We start from the raw sequence: 23,577 nt of genomic DNA on the forward strand, positions 1-23,577 counted from the left end.
GTCACACTATGGAGTCTATACTGTAAGAGCGGTCACACTATGGTGTATATACTGTAAGAGCGGTCTGACTATGGAGTCTGTACTGTAAGAGCGGTCACACTATGGGGTATATACTGTAAGAGCGGTCACACTATGGTGTATATACTGTAAGAGCGGTCACACTATGGTGTATATACTGTAAGAGCGGTCACACTATGGAGTCTATACTGTAAGAGCGGTCACACTATGGGGTCTATACTGTAAGAGCGGTCACACTATGGAGTCTATACTGTAAGAGCGGTCACACTATGGTGTATATACTGTAAGAGCGGTCACACTATGGAGTCTGTACTGTAAGAGCGGTCACACTATGGAGTCTATACTGTAAGAGCGGTCACACTATGGAGTCTGTACTGTAAGAGCGGTCACACTATGGGGTCTATACTGTAAGAGCGGTCACACTATGGGGTCTATACTGTAAGAGCGGTCCCACTATGGAGTCTTTACTGTAAGAACGGTCACACTATGGGGTCTATACTGTAAGAGCGGTCACACTATGGTGTATATACTGTAAGAGCGGTCACACTATGGAGTCTATACTGTAAGAGCGGTCACACTATGGAGTATATACTATAAGAGCGGTCACACTATGGAGTATATACTGTAAGAGCAGTCACACTATGGAGTCTATACTGTAAGAGCGGTCACACTATGGAGTATATACTATAAGAGCGGTCACACTATGGTGTATATACTGTAAGAGCGGTCACACTATGGGGTATATACTGTAAGAGCGGTCACACTATGGAGTCTATACTGTAAGAGGGGTCACACTATGGTGTATATACTGTAAGAGCGGTCACACTATGGTGTATATACTGTAAGAGCGGTCACACTATGGGGTCTATACTGTAAGAGCGGTCACACTATGGAGTCTATACGGTAAGAGCGGTCACACTATGGGGTCTGTACTGTAAGAGCGGTCACACTATGGTGTATATACTGTAAGAGCGGTCACACTATGGTGTATATACTGTAAGAGCGGTCACACTATGGGGTCTATACTATAAGAGCGGTCACACTATGGTGTATATACTGTAAGAGCGGTCACACTATGGAGTCTATACTGTAAGAGCGGTCACACTATGGGGTCTATACTGTAAGAGCGGTCACACTCTGGGGTCTGTACTGTAAGAGCGGTCACACTCTGGGGTCTATACTGTAAGAGCGGTCACACTATGGAGTCTATACGGTAAGAGCGGTCACACTATGGGGTCTATACTGTAAGAGCGGTCACACTATGGAGTCTGTACTGTAAGAGCGGTCACACTATGGGGTCTATACTGTAAGAGCGGTCACACTATGGAGTCTTTACTGAAAAAGCAGCTGCATTATCACTTTCTTAAATAAAAAGTATCTTAACATCTTTTCATCCTCATTATTCTGCTTTTGCACTGTGTACCCAGAGCTTTTAATGCTAGAACTACAGTGAATACTGATACTTATACATTTACAGTAACTCAATAAAGCAGATACATATTTCTGATTGGGACAGAACCTCTATGGGTATCCTAATGCTGCCAGCCATGCCTAGACATTTATATTACTATTTCTGAGCATTGCGTGATATATTAATACTCTCAGTTCTATCTGGATTTCAGTTCTTTGTGGCAAATGTAAGTGATGTAACCCCCACTCTCATACCAGTATACAGGCTAACCTCAGCATTGTGAGTCACTGTCTACTGCACGCTATAAGCACATGACCAATGCCAGTCCCTATACATGTCTGTGGTGATAAGGCTGTAACTAAAAGGGTATTTCCTGTACAAGAACTGATAATTTATCTAAAATAAACTGAAGTAAAAATGAAAGATACAGAACTTAACATATCTCATGGACCTTGATGAGGTAGATTAGAGGGGATGTACCATCTCAAAGAACACCTGGTTCCCTATACATTATATTGTGTTGTAGACATTTTCTTATAAACTACAAGTTGAGATCTGTAATGTCTGAGTAGAATTTTCCTTATAAACACAGATCAATTTGTTGTTACTTGCAGTACCCATTTTCACCACTTTTTTAGTTGAAATTATTTGCATAGAAATCAATGCAACAGCGCCACCACCTTGAATGCTCACTAAAACTATCTGAACCAGGGTTCCCGTCTAGTTTCAGAGTAGGCTGAAGTTTTTGCCTTCGATATAAAATTTTCCATCAGGATTGATAAGTGACATATAACTTATAGTATAGGAGACATTTTGTGTGTATGTCCTGCAATTGAGACAAATTGAGCCATTTTTTACAATTAAGTATATACAGTGTTTGTAAATTCTAAAAAACAAATACCTTAGTTAGATCATTTGGTTCGTTCCCTTCATCCACAACAACCAGCTGTGCACGGCCATTCCTCTCATTGTCGCGAATTCCGTTAGCCACTTGCATAGCCTTAAAGCGTTCATACTTGTTAGCTGTCGATCCGCACCACTGGTAGATCACCTGTAAGAGAAGGGCGTTGTTTGAGTATACATTGTTGTGCTGCAGACTTCATTATTTCCCCATTATTTTTTTGTGCATGTACAGCAGAGCTGAGTTTGTAATTTGTCACAATTCAAGGTGATGTCCCAATACTTTGCAGGGTTGCAGGTAAACAAACCCACAGTGATGAGAAGTTTTAGGCTCTTGGAGCCCCTGAACCTTATCCAGCACCAGCTACGCTACTGGCAGGTTATCTAACATCTTATTCCAGTTGCTACTTTTGCTACTGGTCAGATCTGGGTCATGTACATGGTGCGGAGTCAGGAGACTGTCTACTGCCGCTAAGAGGAAAATACAACTAAAGCACCTAGTGAACGGGAGACAAGAGAGGGGGAAAAGTGGCCATGTTTTTGTAGCACTGGATAACCCCTTTAACATATTGGGAAAGTTCATGTACAGATAGTGATTCTGGCACACCTCTAAACCTCAGGTTGTTCCTCCTGCTGCGATCTTCCAGGTCAGCCATTTTGGTTTTCAGTGCTTGTACAGTATCCTCTTATTGTACCATGCTGCATGTATGTTACCACAATTTTTCTATATAATATACCGAATGTTATTACTGTTGTTTCTATATTCTTTGTTAACCCATATGTTACAGTCAGGGCTTATAGTGCTTATAAAAAAAAACTAATAAAAACATTTAACCAGAAAACCTCTCCTGCTCTCCAGACTGGAAAGAATACACCACTTCCTGCAGGACATACAGCAGCTGATAAGTACTGGAAGACTTGAGATTTTTTTTTTCCCATAGAATTACATTATAAATCTCTGGCGCTTTATGGCTCTAGTGGATTTGAAAGATTTTTTTTTTTTTTTACGGGCGAGTCTTGTATTGCAGTTCAGCCCCATCCACTTAAATCCTGTAATACCAGAAATGACCAATAAAAAAAAGTGGCACTATTTTTGGGAAAAGAAATTACATACCTGTTTTTCTAATCTCTACATATAAATATAAAATACACCACTGCTCTCTACATATAAATATAAAATATACCACTGCTAGAAATTGAAACAATAATATGCAAAACCAGTATGAGTGTAATATACAAAGGATTTAGGCAAATTCTTCCTTTACTTCCAGATACAAATAGCAAGTCAATAAACTTTAACAAACACCAAATAAATGGCTGTCTATAGAGAGCGCCAACAGCTCTCTGCTCTAGTCCATAGATGGGGATAACAAGCAGGCTCAACCAGTGATTGGCTGACAGGTTATTTCCTGGGTCGAGAAAATGACCAGAAAGTGCTGCTGATCAACGGGGAGTGGCACCAACAGAACCAGGATCAGGCAGGTGAGTATCCCCATGTTTCTTAATTTAAGAATTTTTTTTTTTGTACTTTCTTAATCTTACTCCTTAATGACCATGGGTGTACATTTACGCCAACACTGCCTGGGCCTTAACGCAGGAGGATGTAAATGTACGCCCTGCGGGTCCCGGGCTATGGAGCAGGCTCAGGAGCTGAGCTCGCTCCATAGCCGGTGAGGATCGGCTGCTATCTGCAGTCAGGCCCTCACCCTCAACGGCCGCCCACCATTAACCCCTTAAATGCTGCAACTTCCGATCTCCGGTCACTTAGCGGTCAAGACCCCCGCGGTCCCGATCACATGGCCTGACTGCCGGAGGTCTCTTACCTTCCTCCGTGCAGTCTGATCTTCTGAGAGTCTGCCACAGGCCACAGGCAGGCTCTATCAGAAGATCGCCGATAACACTGATCCCTGCTATGCTATGGCCACAGGCAGGCTCTATCAGAAGATCGCCGATAACACTGATCCCTGCTATGCTATGGCCACAGGCAGGCTCTATCAGAAGATCGCCGATAACACTGATCCCTGCTATGCTATGGCCACAGGCAGGCTCTATCAGAAGATCGCCGATAACACTGATCCCTGCTATGCTATGGCCACAGGCAGGCTCTATCAGAAGATCAGAGATAACACTGATCCCTGCTATGCTATGGCCACAGGCAGGCTCTATCAGAAGATCAGAGATAACACTGATCCCTGCTATGCTATGGCCACAGGCAGGCTCTATCAGAAGATCAGAGATAACACTGATCCCTGCTATGCTATGGCCACAGGCAGGCTCTATCAGAAGATCGCCAATAACACTGATCGCTGCTATGCTATGGCCACAGACAGGCTCTATCAGAAGATCAGAGATAACACTGATCCTTGCTATGCTATGGCCACAGGCAGGCTCTATCAGAAGATCAGAGATAACACTGATCCCTGCTATGCTATGGCCACAGGCAGGCTCTATCAGAAGATCAGAGATAACACTGGTCCTTGCTATGCTATGGCCACAGGCAGGCTCTATCAGAAGATTGCCGATAACACTGATCCCTGCTATGCTATGGCCACAGGCAGGCTCTATCAGAAGATTTCCGATAACACTGATCCCTGCTATGCTATGGCCACAGGCAGGCTCTATCAGAAGATTGCCGATAACACTGATCCCTGCTATGCTATGGCCACAGGCAGGCTCTATCAGAAGATTGCCGATAACACTGATCCCTGCTATGCTATGGCATAGCACTGATCAGTGTGTGCAATCTAATGTATTAATGTAAAAGTCCCCTAATAGGGGATAAAAAGTGTAAAAAAAATAAAATAAATTAATAAAAGTTTAAAAAAATGTCCCAAAGCCCCTCCCCCAATAAGAGTGAAAATCACCCCCCCCCCTTCCCATTTTATATATAAAACAAATAAAAATAATAAAGATAATTAACATATTATATACCGTAGCGTGCGTAATCGTCCGATCTATTAAAAATAAAACAATATTATTCCCGCACGGTCAACGGCACGAACAAAAAGTGGTAAAAAAATGCAGAGATTGCTTTTTTTTAAATGACATTTTATGTATAAAAAAATTAATAAAAAGCGATCAATACATTTGATCTAGAAAAATTTTTTACTAATAAAAACTAGATATCATGGCCCAAAAAATTACATCCCATATGACTCTGTAGGTGAACATATAAAAGTGCTATAGGAGTTACAATAGGGCCATTTTAAATGAGCCTATTTACAAAATATTTTTTTTACTGCTAATAAAAATGGTAAAACGTTAGAAAACCTAGTAAACCTGCATATCGCTGTGTTCAGACTGACCTATAGAATAAAGAAAAATTGGCAGTTTTAACGTAAACTGCATTACGTAAATATGGCATCGCATTTTTTGACCATCGCAAGTTCACCCCATAAATTATATTTTGGGGGTTTCGTCATTCATTTTATGGCAGAATGAAAGATGCCATTACAAAGTACAGCTGCTCCTGAAAAAAACAAGACCCTGTAGGTGGAAAAATGAAAGCGTTATGGGTCTTAGAAGGCGAGAAGGAAAAAATGAAAACGCAAAAGTGACAATTGGCCCGGTCCTTAAGGGGTTAAGCATCACAAAAGCACTTTAAGGCCATGTTCACACAGCATAAGTAAAGTATTAATCCAGGCCGTTGTTGCAGAGAACCTGTCAGTTCATACAATGGATTGTGCAGAGCATTGAGTACAGCGGGGAATTCGGATGCGGACGTACACTGATGCGCCCGCATCCGAATTGCGCAGAAGTAAAGATCATCCGGCCGGTACTGTAGTACCAATACTCTTATTGAAGACACATTCACATTTTATACATCACTCCATTTATTTTATTCATCACTCATTCAGTTGATTGATATTAGTATAATCAGTGTAATACTGAATTTCACCTGCGGTGGCACTGTAGAGAAATTGAGCACTTTCTGTTAGGTATCTCTACAGCTGATCGCAGGGATTGTCAGCCGCAGAACACCCAGTGATCAGTAAATGCTTCTAACAAAGTATATACCCAAGCATTGATGCAGCAGAGCTGGGTGAGTTTTAATCTCTGGACTATGGAGAGTCAGCTTTGTATTTTTTGCTCTTTTTAGAGTTATGAGGTGTGCCCTGACCTTTACTAATAGCTGATTTGGAAGCCCATTGTGTACAGCATTAATGTAGCATTGAGATCTTCTGTACTTATAACCTTCAATCTGCAGATAAAATCCCTCACAGAGCTGGTTTTTCTACATTACTGAAGGTAATTGCACAAGAATTATATTTGCGTGTCGTTCTGTAAGGAGTGCCCGTTATATCTAGGCCCTTGGGGCAATGGTTGGCCTAGCCCGTGACTATGACCCACCCAACAATACACACACATGCAATATACAGCAGACCGCAGGCTATTTTAATTTACTAAAAAGCTTAAAAACCCTTAAAGGTTTACTCTGGTAAAAATCTTTTTTCTTTCAGATCAACTGTTTTTAGAAAGTTGTATAGATTTGTAATTTCTTCTATTCTATTAAAAATCTCAAGTCTTCCAGTACTTATCAGATGCGGTATGCTCTGCAGGATGTGATGTATTCTTTCCAGTCTGACACAGTTCTCTCTGCTGCCACCTCTGTCCATGTCAGGAACTGTCCTGAGCAGTAGTAAATCCCCATAGAAAACCTCTCCTGCTCTGGACAGTTCCTGACATGGACAGAGGTGGCAGCAGAGAGCACTGTGTCAAACTGAATAGAATACACCACTTCCTGCATAACATACAGCAGCGGATAAGTACTGGAAGACTGGAGATTTTTTAAATAGAAGTAAAGTACAAATCTGTATAACTTTCTGACACTGGTGTATTTATACGAAAAACAAAACACTGCAGTCCCCCTCCTTTCCCTCTTCCTCCTTTTTGCGTCCCAGAGTGCAGATTATATTTAAAAAAAATCAAGATTGCAAATATCAACTCCTTCCTACCATGAGACTGACGGCAAGTTGTCTTTCTCATTTTCCATTTAGTGACCCACTATGAGAAAAATCCTCTAAAACACCAAAACACTAAGGTAAAGCAGTGGTGTGAGAGCTGAGGAATGGCTTTCTTGGTATCTCTAGCTGTGGAAATAGATGTGGTTATTCACCGCAGGGAAAGAGGAAGCTGAAGGCTAAGACTATGTGCATCTAGTTTTCTGTCATCTATAGAACCTGGTAGGTTAGGTACAGCTCGCCCCATACTTATACACCATATCCCAACATAACTGTTGGCTGAGCACATGATTCTACCAATGCCCCCATATACAAGCCGAGCATTCATGTGCTCTGAATTGGAGAGGGGAGTAAGCTGCTTGCAAGACTTGTGACTTGTCTGCCTGCAAATTAAAGGATCAGGCACTTGAAAATCAATATGTCTGATCTTTCTCTCCCCAACATTTGGCTCCATACACATTTTTTATCTGTATGTTGTGGGTGTGGGAGGAAACCAGAGTACCTGGATAAAACACACACAAACACGGAGAGAACATACAAACTCTTTGCCCTTAGTGGGATTTGAACCCAGTACCCCCAGAACTGTGAGGCCACCATGCTGCCCACATTTGATGGTCGTCATGGCTAGAATACTTTTGTTATTGAAGGACCATAGTGATTATATCTTATAAGGGACAAATACCATAGTTATTATATCTTACCAGGTGCAAATACCAGATTTATTATATCTTATAAGGTGAAAATACCAGAGTAATTATATCTTTCAAAGGTGCAAATATCAGTTATTATATCTTACAAGGTGCAGATACCAAAGTTATTATATCTTACAAGGTGCAAATACTAGTAATTTTTAGCAAATCTGCAAAATTTCACTATGGAAGATGTTCTGGTTAATGGAAGACTAAGTGGCACTTATTCAGGGACACCAATAGAATTAGATGGGTGAAATACAACCAGTTAGATCAGGGATGGGAAACCTTTGGACCTCCAGTTTTTGCAAAATTACGATTCCCATCATGGCTGAACAGATAAAGCTTTGGCTGTCCAGGCATAATGGGGATCACCGTTTTGCAACAGCTGGAAGGCCAAAGGTTTCCCATCCCTGGGTTAGCTTCTTCTTTCTCCATTGTCTCCCCAGACTCTTCTCCTTGCCATAAAATCATAATTCGTGTTGAGTGAACTTGCTGAAAGTTCGGGTTCGACGATGTTCTTCAAAACCGTTCGTATTTGACTCCTGGTGTTTGGAAAAGTTGCATCTCGCCCTAGAGCTGCCAGGAGAACATGGATAGGCTGTGTCCATGTTTACCTGGGATCCCTAGGGCGACATTCAACTTTTCCAAACACCAGGAGTCAAATACGAACGGTTTTGAAGAACATCGTCGAACCTGAACTTTCAGCAAGTTCACTCAACACGAATTATGATTCTATTATAGTTATAAAATGTTGTCATATAAAGACAAGGACAAGTAGTTGTCTAACTCCCAGTGACTCCAACGTAACCTATTTCCACCTATAGATTTGGATACAACACTGGCAGTATATACGGATCCTTCCTCCCTCATTTACTTGCAGAAGTGGTTCTACCACATTACCCCAGAAAAGCCCAAGTTTCTGAGAAATTCTGACATCACTTCCCGCTATATTGATGCCCGAAGGGGATATGGAGAGGAATCTGTCAGAATGCCATACCGAGGAATACGTAAACATGGATACAAGTACGACCCTCAGTTTTACAGTCAAGATCTAGGTTGTTATTTTTGATTTTTTTTTATCTTTAAAGTTTTGCAGAAGTGAAAGTGGACAAATAGATGAAGAAGCCGTCTCTACTGCAAAAAGTGTCGGCACAAAATATTGACTGTATAGTTGTAGCTGTATACTTGTACCTAACACAGGACATACATGGTGTGATTATGCTGTCTGCAACAAAAATACATAGGAAATCCCTTTAAGTAGCGGAGGTGATGAACTTTTTGAACTTTTCTGTTCCATTCTGTATACTTTTATACGGTTTACTCTAGTATTAATCTACTATCTTGCAAGTACTGTATATGATAGGTGGGGGCACAACACATAACACATGGTAGTTGGGGGCAGAACACATAGCACACAGTAGTCAGGGGCACAACACATAGTACATGGTAGGAGGGGGCACAACACATAGTACATGGTAGGAGGGGGCACAATACATAGCACATGGTAGGTGGGGGCACAACACATAGTACATGGTAGGTGGGGACACAACACATAGTACATGGTAGGAGGGGGCACAACACATAGTACATGGTAGGAGGGGGCACAACACATAGTACATGGTAGGTGGGGGCACAACACATAGCACATGGTAGGTGGGGGCACAACACATAGTACATGGTAGGTGGGGGCACAACACATAGTACATGGTAGTTTTTGAATTAGGGTCCAAGGTCTTCAAGATATGTCTCCGCCTTATATTGTTTGCTTATTATAACCATCAATAGACATAGTCATAGTTTCCAATACCCACCAACTCACAACAGATGGCATATTGTCCAAGACTGATCCGGATATACCTGGTTTTCAGGTTTTTTTTGTTTTTTTTATTTACTATCAGTAAAGTGTAGATGTTTCTCGTTGAATTTGAAGGCTGTAAAGCTAGATTGCACAGACACAGAAAGTCTACACAACAAGGATACAATATAATCTGTAATAGTCCCTAATCTTATCACTTGGGCAATTCTGGGACCCATGGCGGTTCCTCTTTTTACTTGGTCACAAAGTATGATCTTATTTATAAGCTTTTAATGACCATTGTAATCACTGTACTTCCTATTTCTTCATAGCTTGCACATTAATAGTATAATTTTTTCAAATATACAGAGAAAATTATAATTTAAAGGATTTTTTTCTTATCCATGGGGTATAGAGGGGCATTCTGAGATTTTAATATTGATGGTCTTCCCGTAGGATCCAATTTTAAACCTATATCTAATCCCCATCCTGGTCTGCACATCATGTCCGACAGCAAACAGGCAGGTTCTAAGGACAGTTATAATATCGACGCGTTTCAGTGATAACACATCCACCTTTATCAAGCCTTTCAGTTTCCAACACATATGGCTTCCCCCACCCATACTATCTTTGGACCCCTTGAGCGCTGGATGCTTGTTTTCTTTATTTTATGTTACCGGTGTTGTTGATCCATATTTGTACTCTGCACCCTCCACCAGTAGATGTCTTTGAAGACGAGGAACCATGCTTGATTAGTGAGGTTCTCGTGGCTCAGGGTGGTGCGGCTGTCGTATGACCCTCACAATCACCGGGTGTTATCCTGCGGATGAGTCTGTATGCAGACCCTCCTTACCTAACATCCAGCACTGAAACGTCAGCTCTCCGCTAATGTTGATCTATGACGATCTTTTTGGCTCAAGGAACAAAGGATAATTGTTTGAATACTTGGACAGAGAAACAATCACTGCGTTATAATACAAAGTATCGGTTTACAAAATAAAAAAAAATGCACTTATTCTTGTTTTCTGTATTTTAGGGTTGAGATGATGACTATGAGGCTTCCTTCTCCTTTAATAGAGAACAGGGCATACACATCTCACCTGCCGTCCACCATTTATAACACCACTGACTTTATATGACCACTATTCTCCTCCTCCCTGTCCCACACATGACATAGAGCATGCTCACTACACTCCTATAACAATTGATACCAGCGATATCCCAGTCACAGTATATACTGTGGCAGGGACTCCTATTTTTTAACAGGAGTCCCCGATCCTGTACAACTTTTAGAAGGCTCACTCAACTCTAATCAATACATCTATAGTCAATCACCTTAATGGAAAACACTTTAAAGGGACTCTGTCAGTAGGTGTATGGTGTCCTATCTCAGGGCGGCATAAACTAGTGACAGAGAAGCTGAACAGAATGATGTATCACTTACATTGTTCTTTACAGCTGATCCAGAGATATCCTTCTGAATAACATGGACAATAAGTAGTCCTCTCCATTATGTGCATGAGCCCAGTAGTCCTGGATATTCATGAGAAACAGAAAACTCCGCCCACCAGCTGCTGATTGGCAGTTATCTATCCATGCTGTGTATAGACAGTCAACAGTCAATCAGCAGCTGGAGGGCAGGGGCAGGGGTGTGGCAAGAATCCTATTCTCTTGCATATTAGGAGAACAGATGAACAGAATGATGTAAGTAATACACCACATACGCCACATAAACCTAGTGACAGATTCGCTTTAAATTTTACAGAAAGAACAGTACAATACATTGTGTAGTGCAGAACCACAGGATGATAAAGGAATCAGAGACTACAAGAACAAGAATGAGAGAGGTCAACACTGTATATCAGTTTCTGCTGGGGCGTTCCTATAGGCGATCGGTCTGCAGCAATTCCGATAACTATAGAATAGTGAGTGCAGCTCTGAAGTATAATATAAACTGTAATTCAGGATCAACTCAAAATGAGTAATTCCAGGAAAGTGTTCTCCCTGGTAGTACATTGGGTGTTCACTTGAGTCTATGTGCTTCAGCCTACTCTACCTAAGTATTACTGGATGTTATCTACTCTAATACTATGATAGATAACAGAGAGAAAGGTGCAGCGGCCAATGTTTCATCTAAGCAATTGCAGCTAGAATGCAGGCAGCTCGGGTCATGGGTGCTGCACGGGACATGGGTGCTGCTCCTGACATGCGTACTGCTCAGGACTTGGGCCATCCAAGATCCAAAACAGGAGCAAATGATTCATATATAATATTCCTGGGGCAGAGAGCCCAGAAAGGGTTTAAATACACTCTTCCCGGATATCTATGGCACATGGAGGTTTATGTCTGCACCTCTCTAGTGAAGGGCAGAGAAAGAGAGGACTGTGCAGCTGTAACTGTATGTCCACACAGTTCTCTCTATGATCATAGAGATGAGTGCAGGGAGGGATAGAGAGGCCTGTGCTGCTGTAACTGTATGTCCATATAGTTCTCTCTATGATCATAGAGATGAGTGCAGGGAGGGATAGAGAGGCCTGTGCTGCTGTAACTGTATGTCCATATAGTTCTCTCTATGATCATAGAGATGAGTGCAGGGAGGGATAGAGAGGCCTGTGCTGCTGTAACTGTATGTCCATATAGTTCTCTCTATGATCATAGAGATGAGTGCAAGGAGGAATAGAGAGGCCTGTGCTGCTGTAACTGTATGTCCATATAGTTCTCTCTATGATCATAGAGATGAGTGCATGGAGGAGGTAAAGAAGACTGTGCTGCTGTAACTGTTTAACCACATAGTTCTCTCTATCATCAGAGAAAGGCAGGGTGGGGATAGAGAGGACTGTGCTGCTGTAACTGTATGATCACACACTTCTCTCTGATTGGGCAGATTTATAAATGCTGGAGTTTATAAGGAAATGTCTCAGGGAATCTTCTCAGACCTTCATTAATGGTATAATGGGGGAGGAGCAGCAGGACAGAGATCACAGCAGAACAGGCTGATCTCTTCAGTCCCGTATGAGCAGTTTTTACATTAGTTCATTAGCTTGAAGACGTCAAGTGTCGAGTATACAGAGCGCTGAGCCGTGTATACATTATAGATTATACAGACTCATTAGATGAGAGAAGACTCCCTGTAACTACTCATCTACATACAGATCACACACCAAAAATAACATCATCTACTACTAAATAAGCCACAACCTAACACAACATATAGTCTGCGCCAAGACCGACAGAGTTTATCCAAGGCCGGAGACTACACCCTTATTTATTAGCTCTCATATTATTATTAGTGTATTACGGTAGCTTGTTACTCTTTGTGGTTTGTATTATAATCCCATTCATATATTATATTACAGTAATAACACAGAAGAATACGGGATCAGTCTGGGACATTGTTATCAGAGTTACTGGAAATTATTCTGCATCATAAGTATAGAAGAGGGGTCAGGATCATAGCCTGACCTGTGGGAGGATAGTAGTATTAAGGTGGTATATTCCTGTATATAGGAGCAGTATTATAGTAGTTATATTCCTGTATATAGGAGCAGTATTATAGTAGTTATATTCCTGTATATAGGACTCAGTATTATAGTAGTTATATTCTTGTATATACGAGTAGTATTATAGTAGTTATATTCTTGTATATAGGAGCAGTATTATAGTAGGTATATTCCTGTATATACGAGTAGTATTATAGTAGTTATATTCTTGTATATAGGAGCAGTATTATAGTAGTTATATTCCTGTATATAGGAGCAGTATTATAGTAGTTATATTCCTGTATATAGGAGCAGTATTATAGTAGTTATATCCCTGTATATAGGAGCAGTATTATAGTAGTTGTATTCTTGTATATAGGAGCAGTATTATAGTAGTTATATCCCTGTATATAGGAGCAGTATTATAGTAGTTGTATTCTTGTATATAGGAGCAGTATTATAGTAGTTATATTCCTGTATATACGAGTAGTATTATAGTAGTTATATTCTTGTATATAGGAGCAGTATTATAGTAGTTATATTCCTGTATATAGGAGCAGTATTATAGTAGTTATATTCCTGTATATAGGAGCAGTATTATAGTAGTTATATTCCTGTATATAGGAGCAGTATTACAGTAGTTATATTCCTGTATATAGGAGCAGTATTGTAGTAGTTATATCCCTGTATATAGGAGCAGTATTATAGTAGTTATATCCCTGTATAGGAGCAGTATTATAGTAGTTATATTCCTGTATATAGGTAGCAGTAATATAGTAGTTATATTCTTGTATATAGGAGCAGTATTATAGTAGTATTATAGTAGTTATATTCCTGTATATAGGGAGCAGTATTATAGTAGTTATATTCTTGTATTTAGAGGGCAGTATTATAGTAGTTATATTCTTGTATATAGGAGCAGTATTATAGTAGTTATATTCCTGTATATAGGAGCAGTATTATAGTAGTTATATCCCTGTATATAGGGGCAGTATTATAGTAGTTATATTCCTGTATATAGGAGCAGTATTATAGTAGTTATATTCTTGTATATAGGAGCAGTATTATAGTAGTTATATTCCTGTATATAGGAGCAGTATTATAGTAGTTATATTCCTGTATATAGGGAGCAGTATTATAGTAGTTATATTCTTGTATATAGGAGCAGTATTATAACAGTTATATTCTTGTATATAGGGGGCAGTATTATTGTAGTTATATTCTTGTATATAGGAGCAGTATTATAGTAGTTATATTCCTGTATATAAGAGCAGTATTATAGTAGTATATCCCTGTACATAGGGGGCAGTATTATAGTAGTTATATTCCTGTATATAGGAGCAGTATTATAGTAGTTATATTCTTGTATATAGGAGCAGTATTATAGTAGTTATATTCTTGTAATAAAGTTTCTATTGATGACATATAGTAGAACTGTTACTCTCAGTACTCTCCTCTATAATACATTGTATAATTCTTTGTGACTTACAGATCCCAGATCGATGATGAAGCAATCTCCACTGTTGAAGCTGGACCAGTTTAGAGGAACCTCTGTAGCTCGCACCACTCTCCGTCCTTTGATGTGAAATAAACGCTGGGCCTTCAGGTCATTGGTAACAACATGTGTAAAGCCAGAAGCCACTCCACCAGCCTAAAATAATAAGATGAAATATGATTTAGGTTTGGATTGTCCCCAATGATATATAGAAGAAGATGCAGACATATAAATTCATTCAATAATAATTCTTTATTCCTATGGAGAGATGGAGCTGCTACCCCCCATTGTGAGCCCAGCAGAGGTTCCCTGTGTGAATCTGTTAATGAAGAAAAGCAATTTTCACTCCATCTATTGTTTTTCAGACTCAGCAGGTCCATTAGATGCATTATTCTAATTAAGAGTCAGCCCAGCGTCTTAACAGTCCTGGTGTCCCAGCCATGAATCCAAATTATTAAAGTTTGTACTTTACTTCTATATACAAATCTCTAGTCTTCCAGTACTTATCAGCTGCTGTATGTCCTGCAGGAAGTGGTGTATTATTTCCAGTCTGACACAGTGCTCTCTGCTGCCACCTCTGTCCATGTCAGGAACTGTCCAGAGCAGCAGCAAATCCTCATAGAAAACCTCTCCTGCTCTGGACTTGATATTGCATTATTTGTGCACTATATGGCAGTATTTGCTGGGCATTGTTGGGCCCTAATACATTTGAAGTAAAACATAAGAACAGATGCAGAGTTTTGCTCACTATCCACAGATAAACGTTAGACTTTCGAACCCCAACTCTGAGAACAGTGTAAGGAAAGTGATACCATTTCCCGTACCTTATACTTAATCCCTCCTTTAAAATACCCAACAAACGCACTGGATTCGTATTTTTGTATTTCTCTGTACTGAATGGGTTTCCCTCCAAGGTAGTCATCCATCTGGACGGCAAAAATGGCGGCTGAGGTGCTTTCATCTTGGGAGCATTCCTCACCTAAAGAGCAAGAGAGAAACTGTTAGATTTTACTTAAAGGAGCAAAAAATATTTTTATTTTAAATCAAGGAAAGTTAGAAAGTCATATAGATTTATGTAATTTACTAATTTACTTTTAAAAAATCTCAAGTGTTCCACTGCTTTTCAGCTGCTGTATGTCCTGCAGGAAGTGGTCTATTCTCTCCAGTCTGACACAGTGCTCTCTGCTGCCACCTCTGTCCAGAGCAGGAGAGGTTTTCTATGGGGATTTGCTGCTGCTCTGGACAGTTCCTGACATGAACAGAGATGGCAGCAGAGAGCACTGTGTCAGACTGGATAGAGAATACACCACTTCCTGCAGGGCATACAGCAGCTGATAAGTACTAGAAGACTGGAGAATTTTTAATAGAAGTAAATTACAAATCTCTGGCACTAGTTCTTTTTTTTCCGAGAACAACCCCTTTAATCTAACAATACAAGGCAGGTTTGTGAATAGATGTTTTAAATATAAAGTTATATTGATTCCCCTCAGCCGGTGTAATAAGATCTCTCCGTATAGCGGGCTGATCAGTGAGATTAGTGATCTATCGGCTGCCAACTGATAATATTACATCACCACGTTCTGCTTCTCTATACTCTCCAGGCCGCTACACTGGTTGGTTCACATTGTTGTGAGTGTTTCGACACATGGTTTACATCATAGTCACAGGGTGTAATCTACATGTTACCGTTATATTCTTGCATCATGCTATGAGGTCCCAGCCCCCATACCTCTCATCCAATCAGATAAAATCATTATTAGTAAAGCTTTAGAACCTGAACAGGACACAATATGGCGGTGGTATTCAGCACTGTGCAGCATTGTTGAGCACAATATGGCAGCACAATTGTGCAGTTATATTATAGATCTCTGTGTGACCTCTGTGCTGTATGTGACATATCCTTCTCCACACTGACAATCCAGGGGTCAAAATTCAAAGCAATTTGCACTGTCAATAATTATTATTACTTTATGGCGGATAGTGCTATACTCTGTGTTACATAGGAGGAAGTTTTATTGCAGAATAGGCAGCAATACCAAAACCACAACATGAACCCAGGAGCTCTCTAGTAGCCGCAGTACAGTGCATGAAATGCAGGATAATAAAACACACACTTTAACCTTTAAAGGACAACATCAGGGACAGTCATATATTATACCGTATACTTCAGCCATGTATAAAGAACAAACACCCAAACTATGCACATCCCATAATACAGTTTCCTTATACAAACGGCCCAAACCAAACCTCCCAAACTAATACAGACCCCAGACCAGACCCCTAAACTAATACAGACCCCAGACCAGACCCCTAAACTAATACAGATGCCAGACCAGACCCCTAAACTAATACAGACCCCAGACCAAGCCTTATAAACTAATACAGACCCCAGACCAGACCCCTAAACTAATACAGACCCCAGACCAGACCCCTAAACTAATACAGATGCCAGACCAGACCCCTAAACTAATACAGACCCCAGACCAGACCCCTAATCTAATACAGACCCCAGACCAGACCCCTAAACTAATACAGATCCCAGACCAGACCCCTAAACTAATACAGACCCCAGACCAGACCCCTAAACTAATACAGACCCCAGACCAGATCCCTAAACTAATACAGACCCCAGACCAGACCCCTAAACTAATACAGATCCCAGACCCCTAAACTAATACAGACCCCAGACCAGACCCCTAATCTAATACAGACCCCAGACCAGACTCCTAAACTAATACAGACCCCAGACCAAGCCTTATAAACTAATAGAGACCCCAGACCAGACCCCTAAACTAATACAGACCCCAGACCAGACCCCTAATCTAATACAGACCCCAGACCAGACCCCTAAACTAAAACAGACCCCAGACCATACCCCTAAATTAATACAGACACCAGACCAGACCCCTAAACTAATACAGACTCCAAACCAGACCCCTAAACTAATACAGACCCCAGACCAGACCCCTAAACTAATACAGACACCAGACCCCTAAATTAATACAGACCCCAGACCAGACCCCTAAACTAATACAGACCCCAGACCTCACCCCTAAACTAATACAGACCCCAGACCAGACCCCTAAACTAATACAGACACCAGACCAGACCCCTAAACTAATACAGACCCCAGACCCCTAAACTAATACAGACACCAGACCAGACCCCTAAATTAATACAGACCCCAGACCAGACCCCTAAACTAATACAGACTCCAGACCAGACCCCTAAATTAATACAGACCCCAGACCAGACCCCTAAACTAATACAGACCCCAGACCAGACCCCTAAATTAATACAGACCCCAGACCAGACCCCTAAACTAATACAGACACCAGACCAGACCCCTAAACTAATACAGACCCCAGACCAGACCCCTAAACTAATACAGACACCAGACCAGACCCCTAAACTAATACAGACACCAGACCAGACCCCTAAATTAATACAGACCCCAGACCAGACCCCTAAACTAATACAGACCCCAGACCAGACCCCTAAATTAATACAGACCCCAGACCAGACCCCTAAACTAATACAGACACCAGACCAGACCTCTAAACTAATACAGACCCCAGACCAGACCCCTAAACTAATACAGATGCCAGACCAGACCGCTAAACTAATACAGACCCCAGACTAGACCCCTAATCTAATACAGACCCCAGACCAGACCCCTAAACTAATACAGACTCCAGACCAGACCCCTAAATTAATACAGACCCCAGACCCGACCCCTAAACTAATACAGACCCCAGACCAGACCGCTAAACTAATACAGAGCCCAGACCAGACCCATAAACTAATATAGACCCCAGACCAGACCCAGTTGCAGATAGTAACATTTCCTCCTTCCTGCAAGTTATGTTGTTTTATGGAATCATTTTAATATACAAATGACAAACTCAGCTCTGCTACATCTGCACACTTTAAAGCACACACAATGTTGTAGTGCACTTGAGTTAGTGCCAGTGGTGGGGACATGAGAATGTGCAGGAAAACCTGCAGATCAGCCGAGTCATTTTATGCATCGACAAGACAAATGACAAACTCCGCTCCTCCCCACCCAGTCACTAATAGACACTAATGGATCTGCCCGGTATCTACTACTACTGAGTACATTAGCTAGGAAGCCGTCAGCCATAAAGCGACACCTATTATCACTGCATTCAGCTAAAAACCTATAGTGCTGACTAAGAGATTGTTCTGTGAATTTCCTCTAAGAAATTCTTCCTCTAAAGACTGAGCGGGATTCTCCTAATCATCGTTCTTTTAAGAATGTATTTACTGGGAGCAATGCCCGACTCAAAACCAGATCTCCCAGCCTGTGGACGAATTGGCACAGTCTCATCCGCACAGTCACACACACAATGCACATGCTGAGCTCTGCAAATATTCTCCAGTTATCACCACATTAACTCTCATAGAAGTCCAGGAAGCTGAGATATGGGGAGCTGTTTGCAGGGTTTTTGCACTCTACTGCTTTTGACATGGAGGTAACTTTATGGTCACCGGGGATTTACATTTGTCAACTTCAATTTCCCTCTACAAGTTCAGTAGATAAAATATAGGAGTTTGTGTCGTAGTCGTAGTCAGGAGTAGTCTTAGTTTTGGATTTTTGACCCTGCAGACCTGCAAGCTCTTTAGACATTCTATGAAAATCACTGACAACCACAATGGTTTCTTCACGTCAAAGGCAGAACAGGGGCGACGAGGGAAGCTCTCTACTTGCAAACAGCTCCTCATATCTCAGCATCTGGGACCTCTCCAAGTTTGAGAAGTGTGTAAGGGTATAAACCCACACACCGTATAAGCAGCGTATTTACTGCTGCGATACGCAGCAAATACGCAGCGAATACGCAACAAATACGCAGCAGATTAGATCTAAATAACTGAACACAGCATCATATCTAAACCATCAAATCTGCTGCGTATTTGTTGCGTATCTGCTGCGTATACGGTGTGTGGGTTTGTACCCTAAAAATGTTCGCCTATTCACAGGATACTGGATAACTAGCTGATCCTTGGGGGTCTCTCACTAGTCCCAAGAATGAATGTCCCTGGTATAAGACTCAGCAAGGTGTGTTAGTCCCATAGATAAAATAGTGTTAACTTTTATTCTTATAATAAATAATAATATAATAATAATAATTATTATAATAATAGTTAAGTTTCCTTACTCTATGATAAGCTGATCAAAACTGTAATCAGTGCAGGATGCCAACAGTAAGTCTTCAGTTTTCCTACAGCGCCTCCACAGGTCAAATGAAGCATTACACTTTTTTTTTTTTTTAAGTGTTAACAATGTAAAGCTGAACTTTAGGGACAGGTGGCGATCACAGGGCGATTCCATCATGCTGCATTGGCTACACCCTAAACAAGCAGCATTGGGGGGCACCTATAGGTTGTCAGGGGATAGAATGGAGAAGAAGATGGTTGAACTAGGTGTCTAAAATTGACCAGCCCTTGTTCTATAGCCTATTGGGGCACAGTTAGCCTATAGAATTGGGGACCACTGTGTCGGACCCTCCTCTATTAGTTCTGGTGTAAGCTATGATGATGGAGGGTAGGATAGTTATTGGTGAGTATTGGTAACATGGTCTCCTAATGGTAGATGCACCAAGTATCTGGACTTCCCCTTTAAGGCGTGCACTGCACTGCATTATGGTCCCTGCTATATATACAGACGGATGATGATTATAATAACACCCCAGGAAATAATAGACTAAAATTTAGTAAACACGACGTAATGAAAACTATAATTCAGGTTCCCCCCCCCCCCCCCTAGACGGTACTGGCGCATCCTCACCACTAACAAGATGAAGCTTATTATATTGTCCCTCCTGTTCTGACATGTCCTTATTATAAACTTATTATCACCGCCGCCCACACTCACATCCACAGGTGATCATTCAAGCATCTAGCAGAGCTGAGTATGTCATTTGGCACAACCCATGAGGCTATGGGTATATGCTCTAAGCTGTCACACCTCTCCTATTCTGACATCAACCAGTGATCATTCCAGCATCCTGATCTAGCAGAGCTGAGTATGTCATTTGGCACAACCCATGAGGCTATGGCTATATGCTCTAAGCTGTCACACCTCTCCTATTCTGACATCGACCAGTGATCGTTCTAGAATCCCGATCAATCAGAGCTGAGTATGTCATTTGGCACAATTCATGAGGCTATGGGTATATGCTCTAAGGCTAAGCTGTCACACCTCCCCTATTCTGAGATCAGCAGAGATCAGTGATCGTTCCAGCATCCTGATCTAGCAGAGCTGAGTATGTCATTTGGCACAACTCTTGAGGCTTTGGGTATATGCTCTAAGCTGTCCATCCTCTCCTATTCTGACCGAACCGTGATCATTCAAGCCTCCTGATCTAGCAGAGCTGAGTATGTCATTTGGCACAACTCACAAGGCTATGTTGATATGCTCCTGCAAATTAGGGTTCACATTACGTTTTTGCAATCCGTTTTTTTTTTCATCTGTTTTTGCAAAAAAAAGAAGGGATGAAAAACCGAATGCATTTGCACGCATCTGTTTTGATCTGTTTTTCCATTAACTTCCATTATAAAAAAAAAAAATGATCAAAAACGCATCCGTTTTTTTTTTTTTACGTACACCAAAACGTAGCTGACCTTACTTTTGTGTGCGTTAAAAAAAACGGATGCGTTTTGATACGTTTTTTTATAATGGAAGTCAATGGAAAAACGGATGCACACAAATGCATTCGTTTTTTCCATCTGTTTTTCATCCGTTTTTTTGCAAAAAGGGATGAAAAGAACGGATTGCAAAAACGTAGTGTGGACCCAGCCTTACTCTAAGCTGTCCCATCTCTCCTATTCTGACATCAACCCGTGATCATTCCAGCATCCTAGCAGAGCTGAGTATGTCATTTGGCACAACTCATGAGGCTATGGTAATATACTCTAAGCTGTCCCATCTCTCCTATTATGAGATCAGCAGAGCTCAGTGATCATTCCAGCATCCTGATCTAGCAGAGCTGAGTTTGTCATTTGGCACAGCTCACATGGCGGTAGTCAGACTACTTCTAGTTGCCATGCCAGATAATTCTCCTGCCTAATCTTATGCCAGAGTTATCACACAGCAACCTCTCAGACTTCAATGACACACTCAGCTCTGCTACATCTGTCGCACAGAACAATTACCTGTCAAACATTGCAAAGACAGACAGAACCTACCCAACCAGAAGTGCAGGTTATAAAACTTGGTGTTATTCTTCACTACGGTATGGAGAATGATATAAGCGTCTCCCACGTAGAAGTTTCCGTACAGATTTTCAGGGACCGGGACCAGGTCCATTTTTTCGATTCTCCAGATCTGGAGTCCGGATTTCTGGCCAGCATTGGCGAACTCCTTGTGATAGAGGACCATAGTGGATGCAGCAGAGAGAGAGAACAAAGGGAAGGAACTTCTGGAGCAGCTGTGCACAGTGCAGACTCTGCTGCGCTCATATACAGCAGAGCCAGGAAGGGGAGTGCGCTGTGGGCTAGTAGGAGTGTTCACAACAATCACTGCCTCAATGCATCCAGCCTGGGAAACATACAGAGCCGCTATTCATGCCCCCTGGATATTATTAGCCTGGAAATTTATTTTTCAAGGTGGAGATGCGGGAACTTTGTGTGTCTGCAAGTTGCATTATAGGAGTTACTACTGGGCAGTGCCAACCTACCGGACCAGACACTGGCTCTTATGTGTAGTGGTAGTGATCAGGGGCGCACAAAGGGCGAGCAATTCAAGAACATTATATGGGCCCTTAGTTTAATGGGTACTCTTGTGAAAATCTTTTTCTTTCAAATAAGCTGATTTCAGAAAGTTATACAGATTTGTAATTTACTTCTATATAAAATTGTCCAGTCTTCCAGTACTTATCAGCTGCTGTATGTCCTGCAGGAAGTGGTGTATTCTCTCCAGTCTGACACAGTGCTCTCTGCTACCACCTCTGTCCACAGCAGCAGCAGCAGCAAATCCCCATAGAAAACCTCTCCTGCTCTGGACAGTTCCTGACATGGACAGAGGAGAGCACTGTCACACTGGAAAGAAAATGCAACACTTCCTGCAGAACATACAGCAGCTGATAAGTGCTGGAAGACTAGAGATTTTTAAATAGTACATTTTTAAATAGTAAATAATTAAATTACAAATCTATACAACTTTCTGAAACCAGTTCATTTGAAAGGAAAACATTTTCGCTGGATTACCCCTTTAAGTGCACAATTCTGCATGGTTTAGGCTCATGGGGAGCTAGGTCCAGGCCTGTGCAGACGTATATACCTGCAGCCATTTTTTTTTTAATAGTAATGCACTAAATTACATTAGATAAGAATGGAGACCAGGGGCTGTGATGCTGGTCTGGTCCTGGCCATAGCTTTCACTAGTACAGTAGTGCTTCATATACTGCCAAACATTGAAGCTGAGTTTTAGCAGATCAGCCATAAGCAGCAACCTTAAAAAAAAAAAGTATCTGTCATTAGTAAAAAAAACTTTGTTCAGTTCTTGGAACAATGTTCAGACCGTGACCAATCAGGAAAATGAGTCAAGCGCACAGCTCGTTCTCTCAGCTCTGTGTCAGGTGACCAGGACAGACACATAATGAAAGTTTATGGAGTCATCCGGCTCACACAGACACAGAGCAGGGAGATAAGGACGAGAATATAACTACTGTAAGGCCATGTTCCCACTGTGTAACACACCGTCCGTTCTGTGACCCGCGCGGGTCACGGAACGGCCGTGTCAGAAAAGATCATCCTGGACAGTACTGTAGTACCGGCCAGATGATCTTCACTGCCGCTGAATTC

At 41.4% G+C, this 23,577-nt stretch overlaps 1 protein-coding gene across 1 annotated transcript in view; it reads right to left on the reverse strand.

The window, feature by feature from the left end:
• Window positions 1–22,235, reverse strand: part of SCIN (scinderin) — a 53,631-nt gene extending 31,396 nt beyond the window's left edge. Inside the window, exons 1-4 of the mRNA XM_069959344.1 lie at window positions 21,961–22,235; window positions 15,576–15,730; window positions 14,746–14,907; window positions 2,331–2,480 (exon numbers count right to left, since the gene is read on the reverse strand). Coding sequence (XP_069815445.1) covers window positions 2,331–2,480; window positions 14,746–14,907; window positions 15,576–15,730; window positions 21,961–22,153 — 660 coding nt within the window. The 5' untranslated portion in view covers window positions 22,154–22,235. The remainder of the gene's footprint in view (window positions 1–2,330; window positions 2,481–14,745; window positions 14,908–15,575; window positions 15,731–21,960) is intronic.
• Between the last annotated feature and the right edge of the window lie 1,342 nt (window positions 22,236–23,577).

Source organism: Dendropsophus ebraccatus, chromosome 2, assembly GCF_027789765.1.
Source record: "Dendropsophus ebraccatus isolate aDenEbr1 chromosome 2, aDenEbr1.pat, whole genome shotgun sequence".
Lineage (NCBI taxonomy): Eukaryota > Metazoa > Chordata > Amphibia > Anura > Hylidae > Dendropsophus > Dendropsophus ebraccatus.